The sequence below is a fragment of the Delphinus delphis genome, chromosome 17, assembly GCF_949987515.2.
Source record: "Delphinus delphis chromosome 17, mDelDel1.2, whole genome shotgun sequence".
Classification (NCBI taxonomy): domain Eukaryota; kingdom Metazoa; phylum Chordata; class Mammalia; order Artiodactyla; family Delphinidae; genus Delphinus; species Delphinus delphis.
The window spans coordinates 79,046,184-79,061,741 of NC_082699.1; the positions used below are offsets into that span (position 1 = coordinate 79,046,184).

Below are 15,558 nucleotides of genomic sequence, written 5' to 3' on the forward strand. Positions count from 1 at the left end.
ATCATCATCACCATCATCACCCTCATCATCACCACCATCACCACCATCATCACCACTGTCATCACCACCATCACCACCATCACCACCATGACCCTATCATCACCACTGTCATCATCATTTCCACCATCACCACCACATTATCACCATCATCATCACCACCTCCATCACCACCATCACCCTCACCATCCCCACTGTCTCAGTCAGCTCAGAACCCTGCAACAAAATACCACAGACTGGGTGGCTTAAACAACAGACATTTATTTCTCACAGTTCTGGAGGCTGGGAGGTCCAATATACGGGTGGCAGCCCATTAGGTTTCCGGAGAGAGCTCTCTTGGCTAGTAGATGGCTGTGTTCTCGAAGTGTTCTCACAGGGCCTTTTCTTGGCTTGCGAGAAAGAGAGAAACTGAGAGTGATCACCCTCTTCGGATACAGGCATTAGTCCTATCAGATTAGGGCCCCACTCTCATGACCTCCTCTCACCATAATCACCTCCTCAACGCCCTATCTCCAAACACTGTCCTGCGGGGGTTAGGGCTTCGTCACATGACTCTGGGCAGGGGGACACAATCCAATCCACAGCACCCACCATCCCCAACATCACCACCACTGTTAAAACCACCACGACCACCATCACACGAGCTCCTCACTGCCCCGCTTTCAGCACCGGCACCCTTGCCACCACGCCACCTTCATCCCCGCCTGCCTCCACCCGGGCTGCTCCGAACAGAATACCACCGCCGGGGGGGCTCGTGAACAACAGAAACTGACTTCGCACCGTCCTGGAGGCTGGAAATCCAAGGTCAGGGTGCCAGGGTGGTAGGGTTCTGGTGAAAGCCCTCTTCTTGGTTGTGGACTGCAGACCTCACTGTGTCCTCAGGTGACGGAAGGGGCGAGGGGGCTCTCTGGGGTCTCTTTTTTAAGGGCATTAACCCAAAGCAAGGCTCCACCCTCATAACCTGACCACCTCTCAAAGCCCCACCTCCAAGTACCATCACCTTAGGGGTTAGGATTTCAGCAGTTAAACGAACATCCAGACCATAGCACCCCCATCGCCAGCATCCTCGTCCTCATCCACTATTACTGTCACCTCTACCACACCCCCCATCATAACCGTGACCTCCACCATCAACCGTCCCCAGCCCCACCATCCTCTCCACCCCCCATCACTCCTGTCACCACCGTCAAAGCCACCACCTCCACTGCGCACAGTACATACAACCATCACCACTGTCACCGTGTCCCACCATCTCCTCTCCACCCTCCGTAACCACCGCACCCCACCGTCATTCCCAGCACAGCCATCGACATCACTATCACCACCTTCACCATCCACACGACCACCCTGACCCGCCTGCCCTCTGGCTGGCGGTGCACTTCACTGATGAAGAGTGAGGGCCTTGAGGGAGGCAGATCTGGGCTCAAGTTCCAGTCGTGCTCTTGTGGCCACGCACTTGAACCCACCTTCCTAATTGGAGAAAAGGAGTTCACCATCCAACTCCAGACCGTTGCTTCCTATAAGGACAACTTTGCCCTCTGGGGGCAGTGGGCGGCTGTCTGTCCAGGTGGCCCCATCTCCAGCCCCCCAGAAGGGTCTCCAAGAGGTGTCTGAATCATGGGATGACAGCTGTGACCCAGTGGTCGGATGAGGCCCTGTCGTCAAGTGTCTGGAAGATTCCGCTTTGTTGGACAGATCAGATGCAACTGCAGCATGGGCCGCGCACGGACCCGGGGCAGGGCGCGGGGAGCACTGTGCTTGTCCTCAACAGAGTGTGGCTTCCAGCCCCCGTTCTTGCAAACAAGCTGGGAGGACCTTTCTGTCACTAAAGAAGAAAGTCCCTTCCTGTGAGAACCAGAGCTGAGGTGGGTGGTGAACTTCGAAGCGTTTGCGGAAATACCCATTTTGTGTTCTGACGTCCGACCTTCAGTCCTCTCAGTGACAAACCACTGAACGAGGACCAGTGCTGCTTGGGGTGGAGGCGACAGCAGGGCCGCGGGAGGCAAGGAGACGGGCACTGAACCGGGCCAGCCGGCGCCGCAAGCTCTCACCCTTAGCTGCCGCCCCATGGTCTCATCCAGGTCTCCAGCTGGGGTGTAGCAGCAGCTGCCCACCCCCGGCCCAGGCTGCTTTGCCAGCCTGGTGCCCAGCAGTATCTCTCTGGAGGCCCAGGACCACCAGGCCTGAGCCTCAATGCCGAGGTCACCGCGCCTGCTGGCTGGGCCCCCCTTCTAGGATGGCGGGGCAGCCCAGACGCCCGCGTCTAGTGGACGGCGGCAACTCAAGGCCTCGTGGAATCCGCTGCAGAGCCTCCCGAGGACACCTAGACTCCTTTTTCGCAATTAGGAAGAATCGGTCAGTGGAGTGGCTGGCTCACGGAGAGCCCAGTGACATCACTGTTCTGCGTTATTAATAAAATGAGGGAACAGATGCCCACTCGCTGGAAACCGCAGCTGAGCCCCCTTCTCAGAGGAGCATCCTGGGGCCCAAGCTGCTTCCTAAGCTAACAGATCCCTCCTTAGACCCCTCTTCCGGCTGCCCCCTACCCCCCACCCTCTCTCGCCCTCCTGTTCCGTTTCTCCGTCTGCTGTCAGTGGGGCCTCAGCCTCCCATAGCTGTTGGCCAGGCTGCGGGTACGCTGCTTGTGGCGGAGAGATGGAGAGCGAGCCTGGAGGATACAGGGTCGGGACCTGGACCCAGGGCCACCTCACCCTTGCTCCGTGGGGTCCTGATCTGGAAGTGGGGAGCAGGGCCACCTCCAGGCCTTGTTGGGGAACTGCAGGGATGCGGGAAGGCCGGGCACAGGCCCCCGCTCATGCCAGGTCCAGACATAAAAGCCGGTGTCCATCTTCTCCACTGCAGTGAGGCCCCGCCCACTCTCGTGGCGGCCAGTGTCTCGGTGTCTGGAGGCCTGAGCTCACACCGAAGCCTTGGGGAACAAGGGCGCAGGGCCTGCCCATCACCCGCTCCCCAGCCCCTCACTCTTCACACCTCTGTCCCCCAATCCCCACCTTCAGAGGTTCCCCACTGCAGTCGGGACACCACAGCCTGGCAGAGGGGCCCCCAACAGGAAGGTCCCACCCCCTCCAGGACACTGGTCTTTTGCTCTCACGGGCCTCTTCTGGCCTCCCACTGTCCCCCTGGGAAGCTCTCTCAGCCTGTGACTCCCAGCCCCTGGGCTCCACCGGTGTCTGTCTGCGGGCCTGTGGAGGTGGGACCTGTGTCTGAGTGAGCACAGGGCCAGGCTGGACAGAGAAGGAGGTTCCCCGCCCCTGCAGGATGCCCCCGGCGGGCTCTCTGGGGCCCTCCCCACCGCAAAGCCTACAGCCTGACTTCTGCAGCCAGAGGCCACTGGCCCCAGTTCGTGACTGGGAGGGGCCAGAGCCCAGGTCCCTGGAGAGGGAGGGGCAGAGGCAGGGCAGCTGGCTGCTGGGCCCCCAAGCCCCATGGTCTCTGCGAATGGGGCTGGCTGGAAGGGTCTCGGCTCTGGGCCCTGTGTGCGCCTGCCCACCCGATGACCAGGGCCTGGCGCAGCCCTGATGCTCCCGCAGGAGCCGCCTGGACCAGCTGGGGTCTGCGTTTGGGCGAGCCCAGCTCTGACGCTCACACCTCCCCCGCCGTGCAGTGAGTCAGCTTCACAGTCACTCTCCACCCCCGGGACACTGTCACCCAGGGCCTGGAACCGCACTGCACCTGGAGTTGGGGCGGAGGCGGAGGAGGGGGAGTGTTGTGACCACAGAGAGCACTGAGTCACATGTGGGGGAGGAGGGAGGAGGTCAGCAAAGGCTCTTGCCTTCCCCCAGGAGAGGAGTGAAACCTACTCAGGGCTCCAGGCTCCCTGGTTTTGCCCTCCTTATGAGCTAAGGGAACATGGGGGCCAGGCTGAGGGCTCAGCGTGGGACCAGGACCAGGGCCAGGGCTCAGTGTGGGACCAGGGCCAGGGCTCAGCGTGGGACCAGGGTCAGGGCTCAGAGTGTGACCAGGACCAGGGCTCAGAGTGGGACCAGGGTCAGGGCTCAGCGTGGGACCAGGACCAGGGCCAGGGCTCAGCGTGGGACCAGGGCCAGGCTCAGCGTGGGACCAGGGCCAGGCTCAGCGTGGGACCAGGGTCAGGGTTCACCCAGGCCAAGCACAGCAGATCCCTGAGTCCTGGCTGATCAGGAACCTTCCAGCTCCTTCAAGCCTCTAGGCTGGGGCCACCTACACTCCCTCATGAGCCCAGCAGAGGGCACTGTGCAGACCCTGAAGACAGAACAAAGGGCTCAGCGTGTGACCAGGCCCCTGGTCTGGAAGGGTCTGTGAGGGTGCCACAACCCCCTGCAGTTTCCACATCCACACACTCCTTGGCCCCAGGCTGGAAGACCGTCCCTGGAGAGGCTGTGTCAGAGGGGTGACAACCACACCTCACAGCCTGGCTTCTGCCAGGGGCTGGGGGCAGCCAGTAAAACCCAGACCCCAGGAGCTACGCTGGGGCCCCCACCCCGCTGGGCCTCTGGCTCCTCTTCTCACTGGGGCTGCTCACGACAAGAAGCAGGACTCGCTTCCAGAGTCCAGTTCCTGGGCCCTGGCCAGCGTGATGGGCTTTTTTTTTTTTTTTTTTTTTTTGCTGTACGCGGGCCTCTCACTGCTGTGGCCTCTCCCGTTGCAGAGCACGGGCTCCGGACGTGCAGGCTCAGTGGCCATGGCTCACGGGCCCAGCCGCTCCGCGGCATGTGGGATCCTCCCGGACCGGGGCACGAACCCGTGTCCCCTGCATCGGCAGGCGGACTCCCAACCACTGCACCACCAGGGAAGCCCAATTATTTTTGCCTGATTGTTTCTTGCCTTTTTTTTTTTTTTTTGCGGTAGCGATGGGCTTTTTGTGCCTGCGCACGTGTCAGAGGGATGTGGCCATTCCCCCACTGAGCCTGGGGTATCCAGCCCACCCTTCCGGCACTGCCCAAGAATCCCCTCCTGCCCAAAGTCCACAGCGGTGGCCACACTGACCGGGCGTCACACAGCAGGAAGTCTGCGGTCTGGGGCAGGCCTCAGGACCCCTCCGTGAAATGGGGCCGTCACAGGGACAGGCCCCACGTCCACCCGCGAAGGCCTGTGCCCCCCGTAGGCCCGGTTGGGTAGGAGAGGCGGCAGGCAGCAGCGGTGGCTCGGGAGGGCTGAGGTCCCAGCGGCACGACCTCCAACCACGATGGAGGACCAGGCTGCTACTCCCGCCTCGGTCTTCCTTTCTGGGCAGTGGGTGAGACTGTCCCACGTGGCTCTGAGACCATCCATCTTCTTCGTTCTTTCCATCCTGTTCTTTGAATGGAATAATCTATCAATCTCGAGCGCTATCAAGATCGCTAATTCTTCTGTTAGTTCACATCTACTGTACAGCCCTTCCAGTGAATTTTTCATCTGTTGTACTTTTCAACTCTGGAATTTCCATGGTTTTTTTTTTTTTTTTAAGAGGAATGTTTTTTTTTTGTTTTTTTTTTAATACTTGTATTAAGGTGTCGTCTGTCTATTCTTAATTAAGATAGCTGAGTTTCCTTTAAGATGGTCACAGAAGGGCTTCCCTGGTGGCGCAGTGGTTGGGAGTCTGCCTGCTGATGCAGGGGACACAGGTTCATGCCCTGGTCCAGGAAGATCCCATATGCCGCGGAGCGGCTGGGCCCGTGAGCCATGGCCGCTGAGCCTGCGCGTCCAGAGCCTGCGCGTCCAGAGCCTGTGCTCCGCAACGGTAGAGGCCACAACAGTGAGAGGCCCGCGTACTGCAAAAAAATAAAAATAAGATGGTCACAGAAGCAGGGTGTGTTTGTTTTTTGACCACGCCCCGCGGCATGTGGGATCTTAGCTCCCCGACCAAGGATCGAACCCGTGCCCCCTGCAGTGGAAGCGTGGAGTCCTAACCACTGGACCGTCAGGGAAGTCCCTCCAGGTTTTTTAAAGTAACTTTTTGTTTATAATCTTTTTATAGATACTCTCTACTTGATACCTTCCTTTCTTTTTTCCCCCTTTACTTCTTTAATCATGGTTTCCTTTTGTTCTCTGACCACATTTGTAAAGGCCAATTGGAAGTCTTTTCCTGTTAAATCCAACATCTCACTCCCTGAGGCAGTGTCCGTTGCCTGCTTTTTGGTAACAATATGGTATGTGGCCGTATTTTCCTGTTTCTTTGCATGTTCATAATGTTTGGTTGGAAACGGATCCTTTTAGGACATATATCTACCAGCTCCGGGTACTGGTCACCCCAAACTGGGACTTGTGATCTGCTTGCTTCATGTTTGGCTGGCTGGGTCACCTCAGTGCCTCCCCTGCAGCCCCTGACGGAGCCCCCATGCTCCTTCTCAGGGGTGCGGCCTCCAGCAGGCCCCCACTCCGCCCACCTCCCACCCCATGGCAGTGGTTTTGCCAAAGCTCTGTGTGGCCCCTGCCCACAGCCAGCTGTTAAGTTCCACTCACAGCTGGCCGGCTGCTCTGTTGTTTTTAACAACGCCCTGGGTGTACGCTGCTTCTCAGACCAATCCAGTCAAATTTGGCTCCTTTGAAGGAATCGATACTGAGCTCAGTGCTGGAGACTTTTTCCTTGACCCACAGACAGCCTACGGTTTAGCCTGCATCACCAGTACATCTATCAACCTCCTCCCACTGGCCTTTCTCCACGACGTCCGGTTTCTGAGAGCAGCCTCAGGCTTGCACTTCTCCACACTCTGCAGCAAACCAAGTCAGCTCCTTAGCAGAGGGGCCAGGAGCTCTGTCCCACGGTCCGCTCCTCCCCGGGAAGAACCTCTGCGCACAGTTCTGGGGCTGGGGGTGAGTGACAGCCCTGCTTCCGGAGCTGAGTGGTAGGTGGAAGGGGCAGCAATCCAGGCCTCCCGGGCCTGCCACGCAGGTGAAGCACCCTCACACACAACCTGGGCTCCCCTCAGCAACGTGCCCCGCGTCCTCACGGACACGGCGGCTGCAACCCGGGAAAGCAACTGCCGGACGGGGCGGCCGCCCCCGCAGCCCTTCTCGGGAGACCTGTGTTCCCTGGAAGCAGGACAGGGACTTTGTCTGACCACCCTCTGGCCTCAAGCTGAGCCCAATGCCCAGCACGCAGCAGGCGCTGAGCAACGCTACACGTGGATGAAACAGAAGCACGTTTACGAACCAAGAAAACCCACTGACGCTGGTGCCTGCGGATGCCTCCTTCCTGGGGCTGCCCAGGCAGGTCCTGTCTGCCCAAAATGCTGCTGCCCCTGTGCCACAGCCTCCCAGGAACAGAAGCAGCGTGTGTCCCTGCCGCCGACCTCCATCCCTCCAGAAACATCTGGCTACGGTGGCCCCGAGCTGCCTCCAAAGGGCTCTGCCTTCCGACCTGGGTAATCCTGGCTCAAAAAGGTCCAAGCAGAGGCTGCAACTGCCTGCCTTCCTTTCTTCATTCATCTGCCCTCCACCCACCCACCCTCCAATCCCCCCTACCCCACCACCTGGCTCACCAGAGGTGTGAGTGCTACCACGTGGACACGCCCAGGGCAGGGCCTCAGCTGCCTCCCCCCGCCCGCAGGAAACACTGGTGAGGCGGGGCAGTTCACCCCAGACCCCTACGCAGGCTCAGCCTTCCCCAACTGGAGGACCTCCAGGACATCCCACACCGTGGGTCTAACCTGGGGCGCCTGCAGACCCCCCAGCACTGGGGAGCAGGCAGTGCAGGCAGCGGATCCAAAGCAAAAGAGACTGTGAAGGACCACCGACCCACCCAGCCCCTGGCAGATGCCTGAATTCCATCTACAACCTGCGAGTCCAGCCTTTGCTCGGCCAGGCTCAGGCAAGGGGCAACCCCGGCGGAGGCTGCCTGTCCTGAGTCGGGGGCCCCAGGCCTCCCAGCAGACTCTGGTCTCCTCTCCCTGGATCCCGGCACTGCGGGCAGTGCCCAGGAACGGTCCCTTATCCACCACAGGCAGGGGTGGCACCTGCTGCCCGTCCAGCTCCGGGGACGCCCCGATTCCTCCCGCAGAGGGAAGGAAAGGCTGAGGACACGGTGCGGCCGCAGGCAGCTTCCTCCCAGCTCGGGGTCTGCCAAGTCGTTTTGACCACCGAGAAGGGGGAAGGTCAAGGTGGGCAAACAGACCGGAAGGGGCCCGCCGAGTCCCGACAGGGACGACTCCTGGGCTTATCCCAGGGCACCGGTGCTGCCTGCCTGGGGTGGGAGGAGTGTGCACCACTCCCGCTGCCCCTGCAGGGTGGGCAGGGGGCCTGGAAGAGGCTCTGCCAGCAGGATGGAGACCCCACTGCCCCCGGGGGCTTCAGGAGAGGAGACAGAGGGGCCGATGCACGGGCAGATAAGGAGGCCTTCCCACCCGGCTCCGATTTCGCACCCAGTCCAGTGGGGCCCCCTAAGACTGTTTAGGAAAGATTCTGAGACCAGAACATTCTGACCCCTTGAGGCTCTCAGAAACTGGATGGTGAGTGAAGAGCAAAGCCCCAGGGGTGGGCACTCAGGGGCGGGGCAGAGGCGGGGCACCCATGGGTAGCTGGGCGCCGCCGGGCTCCGGTCCTCCCCGGGCACGCGCACCTCAGTCTGCACCCCGAGAAACCTCGCACCGCCCAGGATCTCCAGCACTGAGGCCATGAGGAGGGGGCGTGCCGGCTCGTTAGGGGAGAGGGAAGCAGGCAGGGCCGAGTCCCGCCCCTGAAGAACAACGCAGCACAGGGGGCGTGTCTGGTCCTGGAAGGAGAACAGACTCCCTCAGCCGGTCCGTGACGAGTGCTCATTGATCGGCCACAACACAGCCAGGACGGGGGCAGGCTGTGACGGCAGGACAGGAGTCTGGCCTGGGGTCTACAGTCTGGTGGGGACAGAGCACCTACGGGGGGCCGTCCCCCCCCCAGCACAGTCCCGCTACTCCAGAACCACTGGGCTGGGGTCGAGGGGCTGACAGTGGGGAGGGAGCTTCTCCGCGTGTCTGTCCATCTCCACGCTGCCGCCCCTGACATCTAACCCTGTCAACACCTCAAGCAGCTGCAATTCAACCACACAGGGGACACACAGGAGTCCAAAAGTGGCACAGAAGTACATGGTGCACAGATGTCGCCCCAAACACGGGAAGGAAACCGATGTGACAACACAGCAGGAGGCAATCTGGCCCAAAGAATCAGCAACGACACTGTGAAAACGATCTGTGCTTGTTTCACAATCTTCATACCCGCATTTGAAGCAGGAAACGCACGGTCCACAGAGCAGCGCCGGGCCGGCCGTGACTGCCACCGCACTGCTGGGAAAGATGTAGAAACACCAGAGAGCCGACTGCGAAGCAAGCCCTCAGCTCTCCTCGGCTCTCATGGAGGGCTCTCGGCACGCAACAAACACAGGAATGAAAACTATGTGCCGATTCAGCTACCCAAGAAGGGGATGCAACTGAAGGCGAAGCAGTGAAAAGAGCACAGAAAAGCTCACCCATTTCACGTACATTCGAAGAGGGCGACCGCGGCCGATAAGGGGCTCCGTCCTACGGCTGTGCTGATGAGCGACACGGCAGAACGTGGGAATCAGCTGCAACACAGGAAACACAGCCGCGCCATCCCGCGACCGGCCTTTGCGAGACCACCAGCACAGCCAGCTTTCCACAGCTGAAAACAGGAGTTCAAATCCTGCTAGACAGCTCAGCTGCGAGCTTTACTGTTTTTGTTATATCGCCTAAGGCTAATTTCTGAACATCTGGTCAAAGTTTATTAATGCAGGGGCTGTAAAGGTGAAATTATGGGGGATGAGGCCTGTAGGTTGGACTCGGAGCCAAGATGCTCGACACACTGGCAGTGCCCTGTGGCCCCACGTTGGGGTGACGGGCCCAGCCGCCCGCTCCTGCTGGCTTTAACGGAGCACTTCTACCACATCAAGTAGGCGCGCAGCCTGCTGCATCTTGGGGTCTGAGCCTGAGAGGCGGGATGTGCTGGCAGCATGGAGAAACTCGTGCTGCTACGTGAGCTCACGACTGAAGGGGGACGTGTGGCCTGCAGAGCCACAGGCAGGGCCCACACCGACTCTTATTCTATTGAGTCCCGCCCTCAGTGAACTGCCCGACTCAGGGCCGGCCCCCAGACCAGCAGACTGAGTCCTGGAGAAGGGGAGCGGTGGGCCACAGGAAGTACCAGCCCAGTCAAGTGGCAGCGGGTACCGCCACTGGTCGGCTGAAGGCGGCTCTTCCCCACCTGGACAGAGAGACATCTCCACCCTTGGACACAGCAAGGCTCAGCCAGAAAACACGAGGCTGGCTTCCGGCCACCGGAGGCTCCGGTACGTTTTGGGTCTGGGTGGGCCCTTCAGGAAGACCCACTGGCACCCATGTGGCACGACAGGCCACACGGCAAAACCCGGACGGGGCGGGCCGTCCTGAGGGACGTGACCCCTGAGACCGCAGGTCGGGCCCCGCTGCCTCAGGCCTCACCCGCTGTGGACGAGCCGGGCAGAGGGGAGCGAGGCGGGGCGCCGCGAGGCCCAGCGTGCTCCCAGGGCGCCTCGAGCTTGACTGCGGCCCTGAGGGCCCTGCACCGCTGCGCCTGCTGCCGCCTGCCGAACACGGAGCGCAGCGCGCGCAGCTGGCCCACCTCCTGGGCCGAGAAGCAGGGCTGCCCCTCCGCAAAGCGCACCACGGCGTCGAAGGATGCAGCCGCCTGCTCCCAGGCCGCCTCGTCACCCACCCCCGCCTCGGCCAGCTCGGGACTCCCCGTGGCCGTGCTCCCAAGGCGGGCCGGGGCGCCTCCCCCGAGCCTGGGGATGTGCACGAAGGTCTGGTCGGGAGGCTTCGTCCTGAGGCGCTCGGGCTCCTCCTCTGAAGACGAGCCTTCGACGAGCGTGACCTCGGGCCACAGCTTCCTCCAGGCCCGGCTAAAGACGGCGCCCGGCACCGCGTTCCAGGCGCAGGCCACGTCGAGCACGGCATCGTGCACGCTGCATCGGGGGGTGAAGGCCTGCAGCGTGCCGCGAGGGGTGACGAAGTTCCTCATGAAATCCCTGCGAATGCCCTGGTCCATGGGCTGGATCAGGGAGGTGACGCTGGCGGGCAGGAAGATGGTGAAAATGTTCTCCGAAACTAAGTCGGCCTCCCGCGGGTGGGCGCGGGAGCCGTCCAGCAGGAGGATGGCCTTGCTGTCTTCGGGCAGAGCCACGGCTCGGAAGTGCTCCTTCACCGCGGGCACAAAGATGTGATGGAACCAGTCAGTAAAAATCTCCTTGTCCACCCACGCGTTACCTTGGGCCTTGTACGCGACAGGCAGGTGCTGGATGCCCTGGACCGCCTTGGGGCCGCCGCATTTCCCGACCACCAAGGGTTTGATCCTGTGGGAGCCCGTGGCGTTGGCACACATGAGCACGCTCAGCCTGTCCTTGTTCTGCTTGGGGCCGGGCACCGCCCCGCCCTCTGGGCTGGGACTGGGCGAGCTGCGCCAGAAGAGGCCGGTCTCATCGGCGTTGTACACCTGCTCGGGGGACAGGCCGTGCTCGGCGGTTAAGCTCCGGAAGAAGCCACAGAACTGCTCTGCAGCCTGGTGGTCGGCCGCCTGTTTCTCGCTGGACGCGTCCAGCTTCTTGATGCCGTGTCTGGCCTTAAAACGCCAGAGCCAGCCGCCAGAAAACACGCAGGGCTCGGTCAGCTGCATCTGCTCGTAGAAGTCCTTGGCCTTTTCAATGAGCGTGGGGCCCGAGACGGGCACGCCCTCGGCGCGCTTCACCAGGAACCACTCGTACAGCACGCGGTCCAGGCGCTCAAGCTTGGGCGTGTGCAGCGTGCGCCGGTGCGCCAGGGCCTTGTCCGAGTCGGAGCTGGCGAAGAAGCGGAGCAGCTGGGCCTTGTGGGCCCTGATGTCGTACAGGGTGGACATGCCCACGTTGTACTCCTGCATCAGCGCCTTCCTGCTCTCCCCCTTCTCCAGGCGCCGGCAGATGTCCATCTTCTCCTTCAGGGTCAGCACCACCCTCTTGCGCTTCTCCCCCGGGGTCCTCCCGGCAGCCGGCTTGGAGGCCATGAGGAGGGGGCTCGTCCCGGCCGACAGGGGTCGCACCTGAGCCAGTACTGGAGGCCTTTCCAAGCCTCCCTCCCCTCCCACCTCCCTCGCCCACTGGCGTCCTGCTGATGCGGGCCGCCACGAGCCAAGGCCCCTTCTTGGCTCGGGCAGCTTCCCGGCCCTCTCTGCAGGGGGGACGAGTGTCAGCCGCCCGAGGCTTCCACGGTTGGAACCTCCAGCCTTCTCTGCAGGGACGGTGGCAGCTTCTCCCCTCAAACACGGACCGGAAGGTAAAGGGGCCCCAGGAGCTGGTTTCCGGCAAATCGAGATTTCACCGTCTGAGCCGTGGGTGCCTCTCTCACGCACATCGTGCTTTAGCAGCTGGAAAGCAAAAGGGGGAAGAAAGAAAAACGTTACGGAGCCTGTGCCTCGACCACCGTAGGCACATCCGCTACTTTCGACGTGCTGGGGAGCGGCAGGGGGCGGTGTCGTGGAGGCGATGAACACGCGAGCTGGCCGGCAGGTGGCACAGGGAAGAGGCCTGCCCGGCGGAGGGGGGCTGCCTGGCGCGCTGGGCACACTGGCACTTCTCAGCTTCCACAGTGACCTCTGGGTCGCTCGCTACGGCTCCAAATTGAAAGTGGCTCTCTTGGAAGCAACCTGGCCTCCCGGGAAAACGCCAAGGGCGATGCCACTGGACGAAGCAAGGAAGCCATAGGCGCTGGGCGACCTCAGAGCCACGTCCCACCTCCAGAACCAACCTTCCCGCTGTAGCTGCTCTCGGCCCACCTGACCTATCCACCTTCACAAAGCCCTTGTTCCTTTGAGGGCGGCCAAGGCAGGGGATGGAGGTGCTGCAGGGGGCAGGGATTCCTCTAGACTTCCGGGGCTGAGGAACCTGCAAACCTCTTCTGAAACAAGGTCCCCTCAAACCCTCTCTTTGACAGCAGGCCCCAAACTGCTTCTAGAAAACCAGGCCTTGGTAGGCCTCGGGCTCCTCCCAGAGGGGCTGCCAGTCTCTCAGCTACTGGTCCCCACAGCGACATGCTCAGACGCCAAGGATGCCTCTGGACGCACAGTCACACGTGAGCGTGCAAACAACACTCACACGCACCCTCCCTCCCTTACACACACACAGGACACTGGAAAGGGCCAGGTCAGAGCAGGCTTCCTGAATACTCGTTGATCAAGAACACTCTATGAATAAATTACTAATTCATGCTGGAAACAAAAATACGAGAACTGTCTTTTGGCCCCGCTGGGAGCAGGGTGGTCTTCCTGCATCAGTTATGTAACCTTGTAAGGAGTAAACTTCGTGTTTAAGTTGACATACACGTCTTTGGTTAAAGCTAGTAAGAGAACATAAAGAAAAGTGCCTTATATAAAGCCCACAGCTCTGGTCTAACTTGTCTTTCATCATCACCTACCTTTCATCCCCATAAAGATCTGGGTCATTACGGTCCCTTCCAGCTGGTCATGTCCATCCCTCTATGACGACTTCCCCAAACGCCCCCCACCCCTCCCTGCTCCGTGGAGCAGACATGTAGGACTTAGCAGATGGTCCTGGCTGACCTAGGCAGCCTGTGAGAATCACAGCCCTGTCACGTGTCACCTGGTAAAATGCCAACTTCTTCCAGCCCCTGAGGAGTGAAGAGCTGTTATCCCCACACTGACCAGCCCTGGCTGGTCTGCTCGGGCCGTGTGGCGTGTCTGTCACGAGTCCTGTCTTCTCCCTCCTGGCCAGCTGTGTCCCCTGGCTTCCCTCTCGCCCGGTCACCGAGGCAGCACCACAGGCAGCTGACAGCATCCGTCGCCAGGTCCCAGCGTGGAAAGGCAGCAACTCCCACCTCACCTCCCTCCCAAACCCTCACACTCGGCTCTGTCCAACTTCACGCCACGGGTGAGGCCACAGGACTACTCACGTGTGCAACATAAAATGGTAGCCCCTTGAGACCACCGCTCAACAGAAATGAAGTTTATTCAGATGTAGCAAGAGTCCCAAAGACAAATCCTAGGCATGTCAGCAGCCAGCCCAAGGTACGTCCTTTAACCCTTCTGAGTCAGTCTCCTGGTCTGCAAAGTGCGGGTGCCGAGCCTGCTGGGACCTATTTTCATCCTATTGGGTTGGCTATAAAGTTTGTTCAGGCTTTTCCATAAGATGCTAGGGAAAATCCCGAACGACCTTTTCAGCTAACGCAATATTTACTGGGGGACAGTGTGATTGTGCACTGCTTGGCCCTGTGGAGAGCAGAGGGAACTAAAGGCCATAATCCATCCTTAAGGAAACATTTAATATAAAACCACCATAAAAACCAGGAGGAAATAGGGGACCCCCGGTCACTTGCGAGGGACTGACTCCAAGCACAAAAGGCAGGAGGAAGGGCCAGACGTGGCACCGGGAGGAGGCTCAGCGCCAGACACGGGCTCACTGTGGACGCTTCCTCACGTCTGAGCCTGATACAAGGGAGATGGAAACACTGGTCCCGCTGGAGAGACAAAAACTTCCTTTAAAAGTGCAATTCAGATATTGCTTCTGAAACAATTTCTTAAACCAAAAGGAAACAACACGGCCAAAAAATTAAAACGGTTTGAAGCCTTGCCACTGATACCCTCTTGGGCCACAGGGGCAGAGTTGGGGCAGGAGAGAGAAGAGTGGGGCACCACCTGCATTCTACCCCTTCCTGTAGGCGGGGAGACGCTCTTCCTTAGAGGAGAGCTTGAGGAATTTAGGAGGAGGATGTGAGAAACCACGTTTCCTCGGCAGTAGCCAGTAGTGTGCAAGGGCGTGTGTGGGGAGCGGGGCGACTATCAGAAAAATACTCCGGACACAAGTGTTCCGGCCCGAGGAAGGGCTGGATTAAGTCTTGAGGGGCAAGAGGGTATGGGGAGGGGTCCTGGGTCAGGGGCGGACATGGGGGTGCGCACCCTGCAGAGACAGGAGGCGGGCAGTTAGTTACCCACGCAGACCCCTCCTTCGTGGGCGCAGGTGCGGGGCCGTGGGCAGCCCGAAGCAGGGGGACGGCTCGGGTTAGGGGAGAGGCTTGCTTTGACAGAGTTTCTAACGCCGGAGGCCACGTTTGGGGCAGAAAGGCAAAAACCAAAAAGAAAAGAAAGCAGCCAGGTCTCAGGCCGGCTCCTTCCTGGCGAAGGGACCTCGAGGGCTGGTCCTTCCTCGGGGGGAAGCCCCGGCCAGGCTCGGAGGGAGGCTGCGGAGAGACCAGCTCGATTTCGGGGGCCCGGGGGAGGCTCCGCACCAGCAGCTCGTTCCCGGGCCCCGCCCGGCACCCCCGCAAGCCTGAACGCCACTCACCTGCGAAGCCTGAACGCCACTCACGTGCGGACCCCGAGCCGCCACCGCCGGCCGGAAGCGCCCCGCCCCCCGCCGGTCCGCGCCGCTCCGCCTTCCCCCAGCCACTTCCGGGACGCTCTAGGCGGCCCGGGGGACTCGGCGTTTCTGTGTCTCCGCGGGTAGCGGCGGGCGCGCGGTGACCGTAGGCTCGGATTCGGAGATGGGTGCATCTCTGGGCCGAAAAGGCGGGGCCTCTTGTCCTGGGCAGGGGTGGCAGCAGGGCAGGGTGGGCCCGGCGCCCCCAGCCGGGA

The 15,558-nt window shown here is 60.9% G+C and overlaps 1 protein-coding gene across 4 annotated transcripts; it reads right to left on the bottom strand.

Moving 5' to 3' along the window:
* Positions 1-139: 139 nt before the first annotated feature.
* JRK (Jrk helix-turn-helix protein) lies at positions 140-15,329 on the bottom strand. Of its 4 annotated transcripts, none has more exons than XR_011246241.1 (3): positions 15,269-15,329; positions 9,429-12,339; positions 140-381 (listed from the first exon to the last, which is right to left on the bottom strand). XR_011246241.1 is itself a non-coding variant. In XM_059995266.1 (2 exons), the coding sequence occupies exon 2, from the start codon at positions 11,977-11,979 to the stop codon at positions 10,393-10,395; it is 1,587 nt and encodes a 528-aa protein (XP_059851249.1). In that variant the 5' UTR covers positions 11,980-12,339; positions 15,269-15,329; the 3' UTR covers positions 8,890-10,392. The 4 variants fall into 4 exon arrangements, 1 of the variants encoding a protein (XP_059851249.1); XR_011246239.1 differs by having other exon boundaries at positions 140-386; XR_011246240.1 differs by having other exon boundaries at positions 140-386; positions 9,416-12,339.
* Positions 15,330-15,558: the final 229 nt, after the last annotated feature.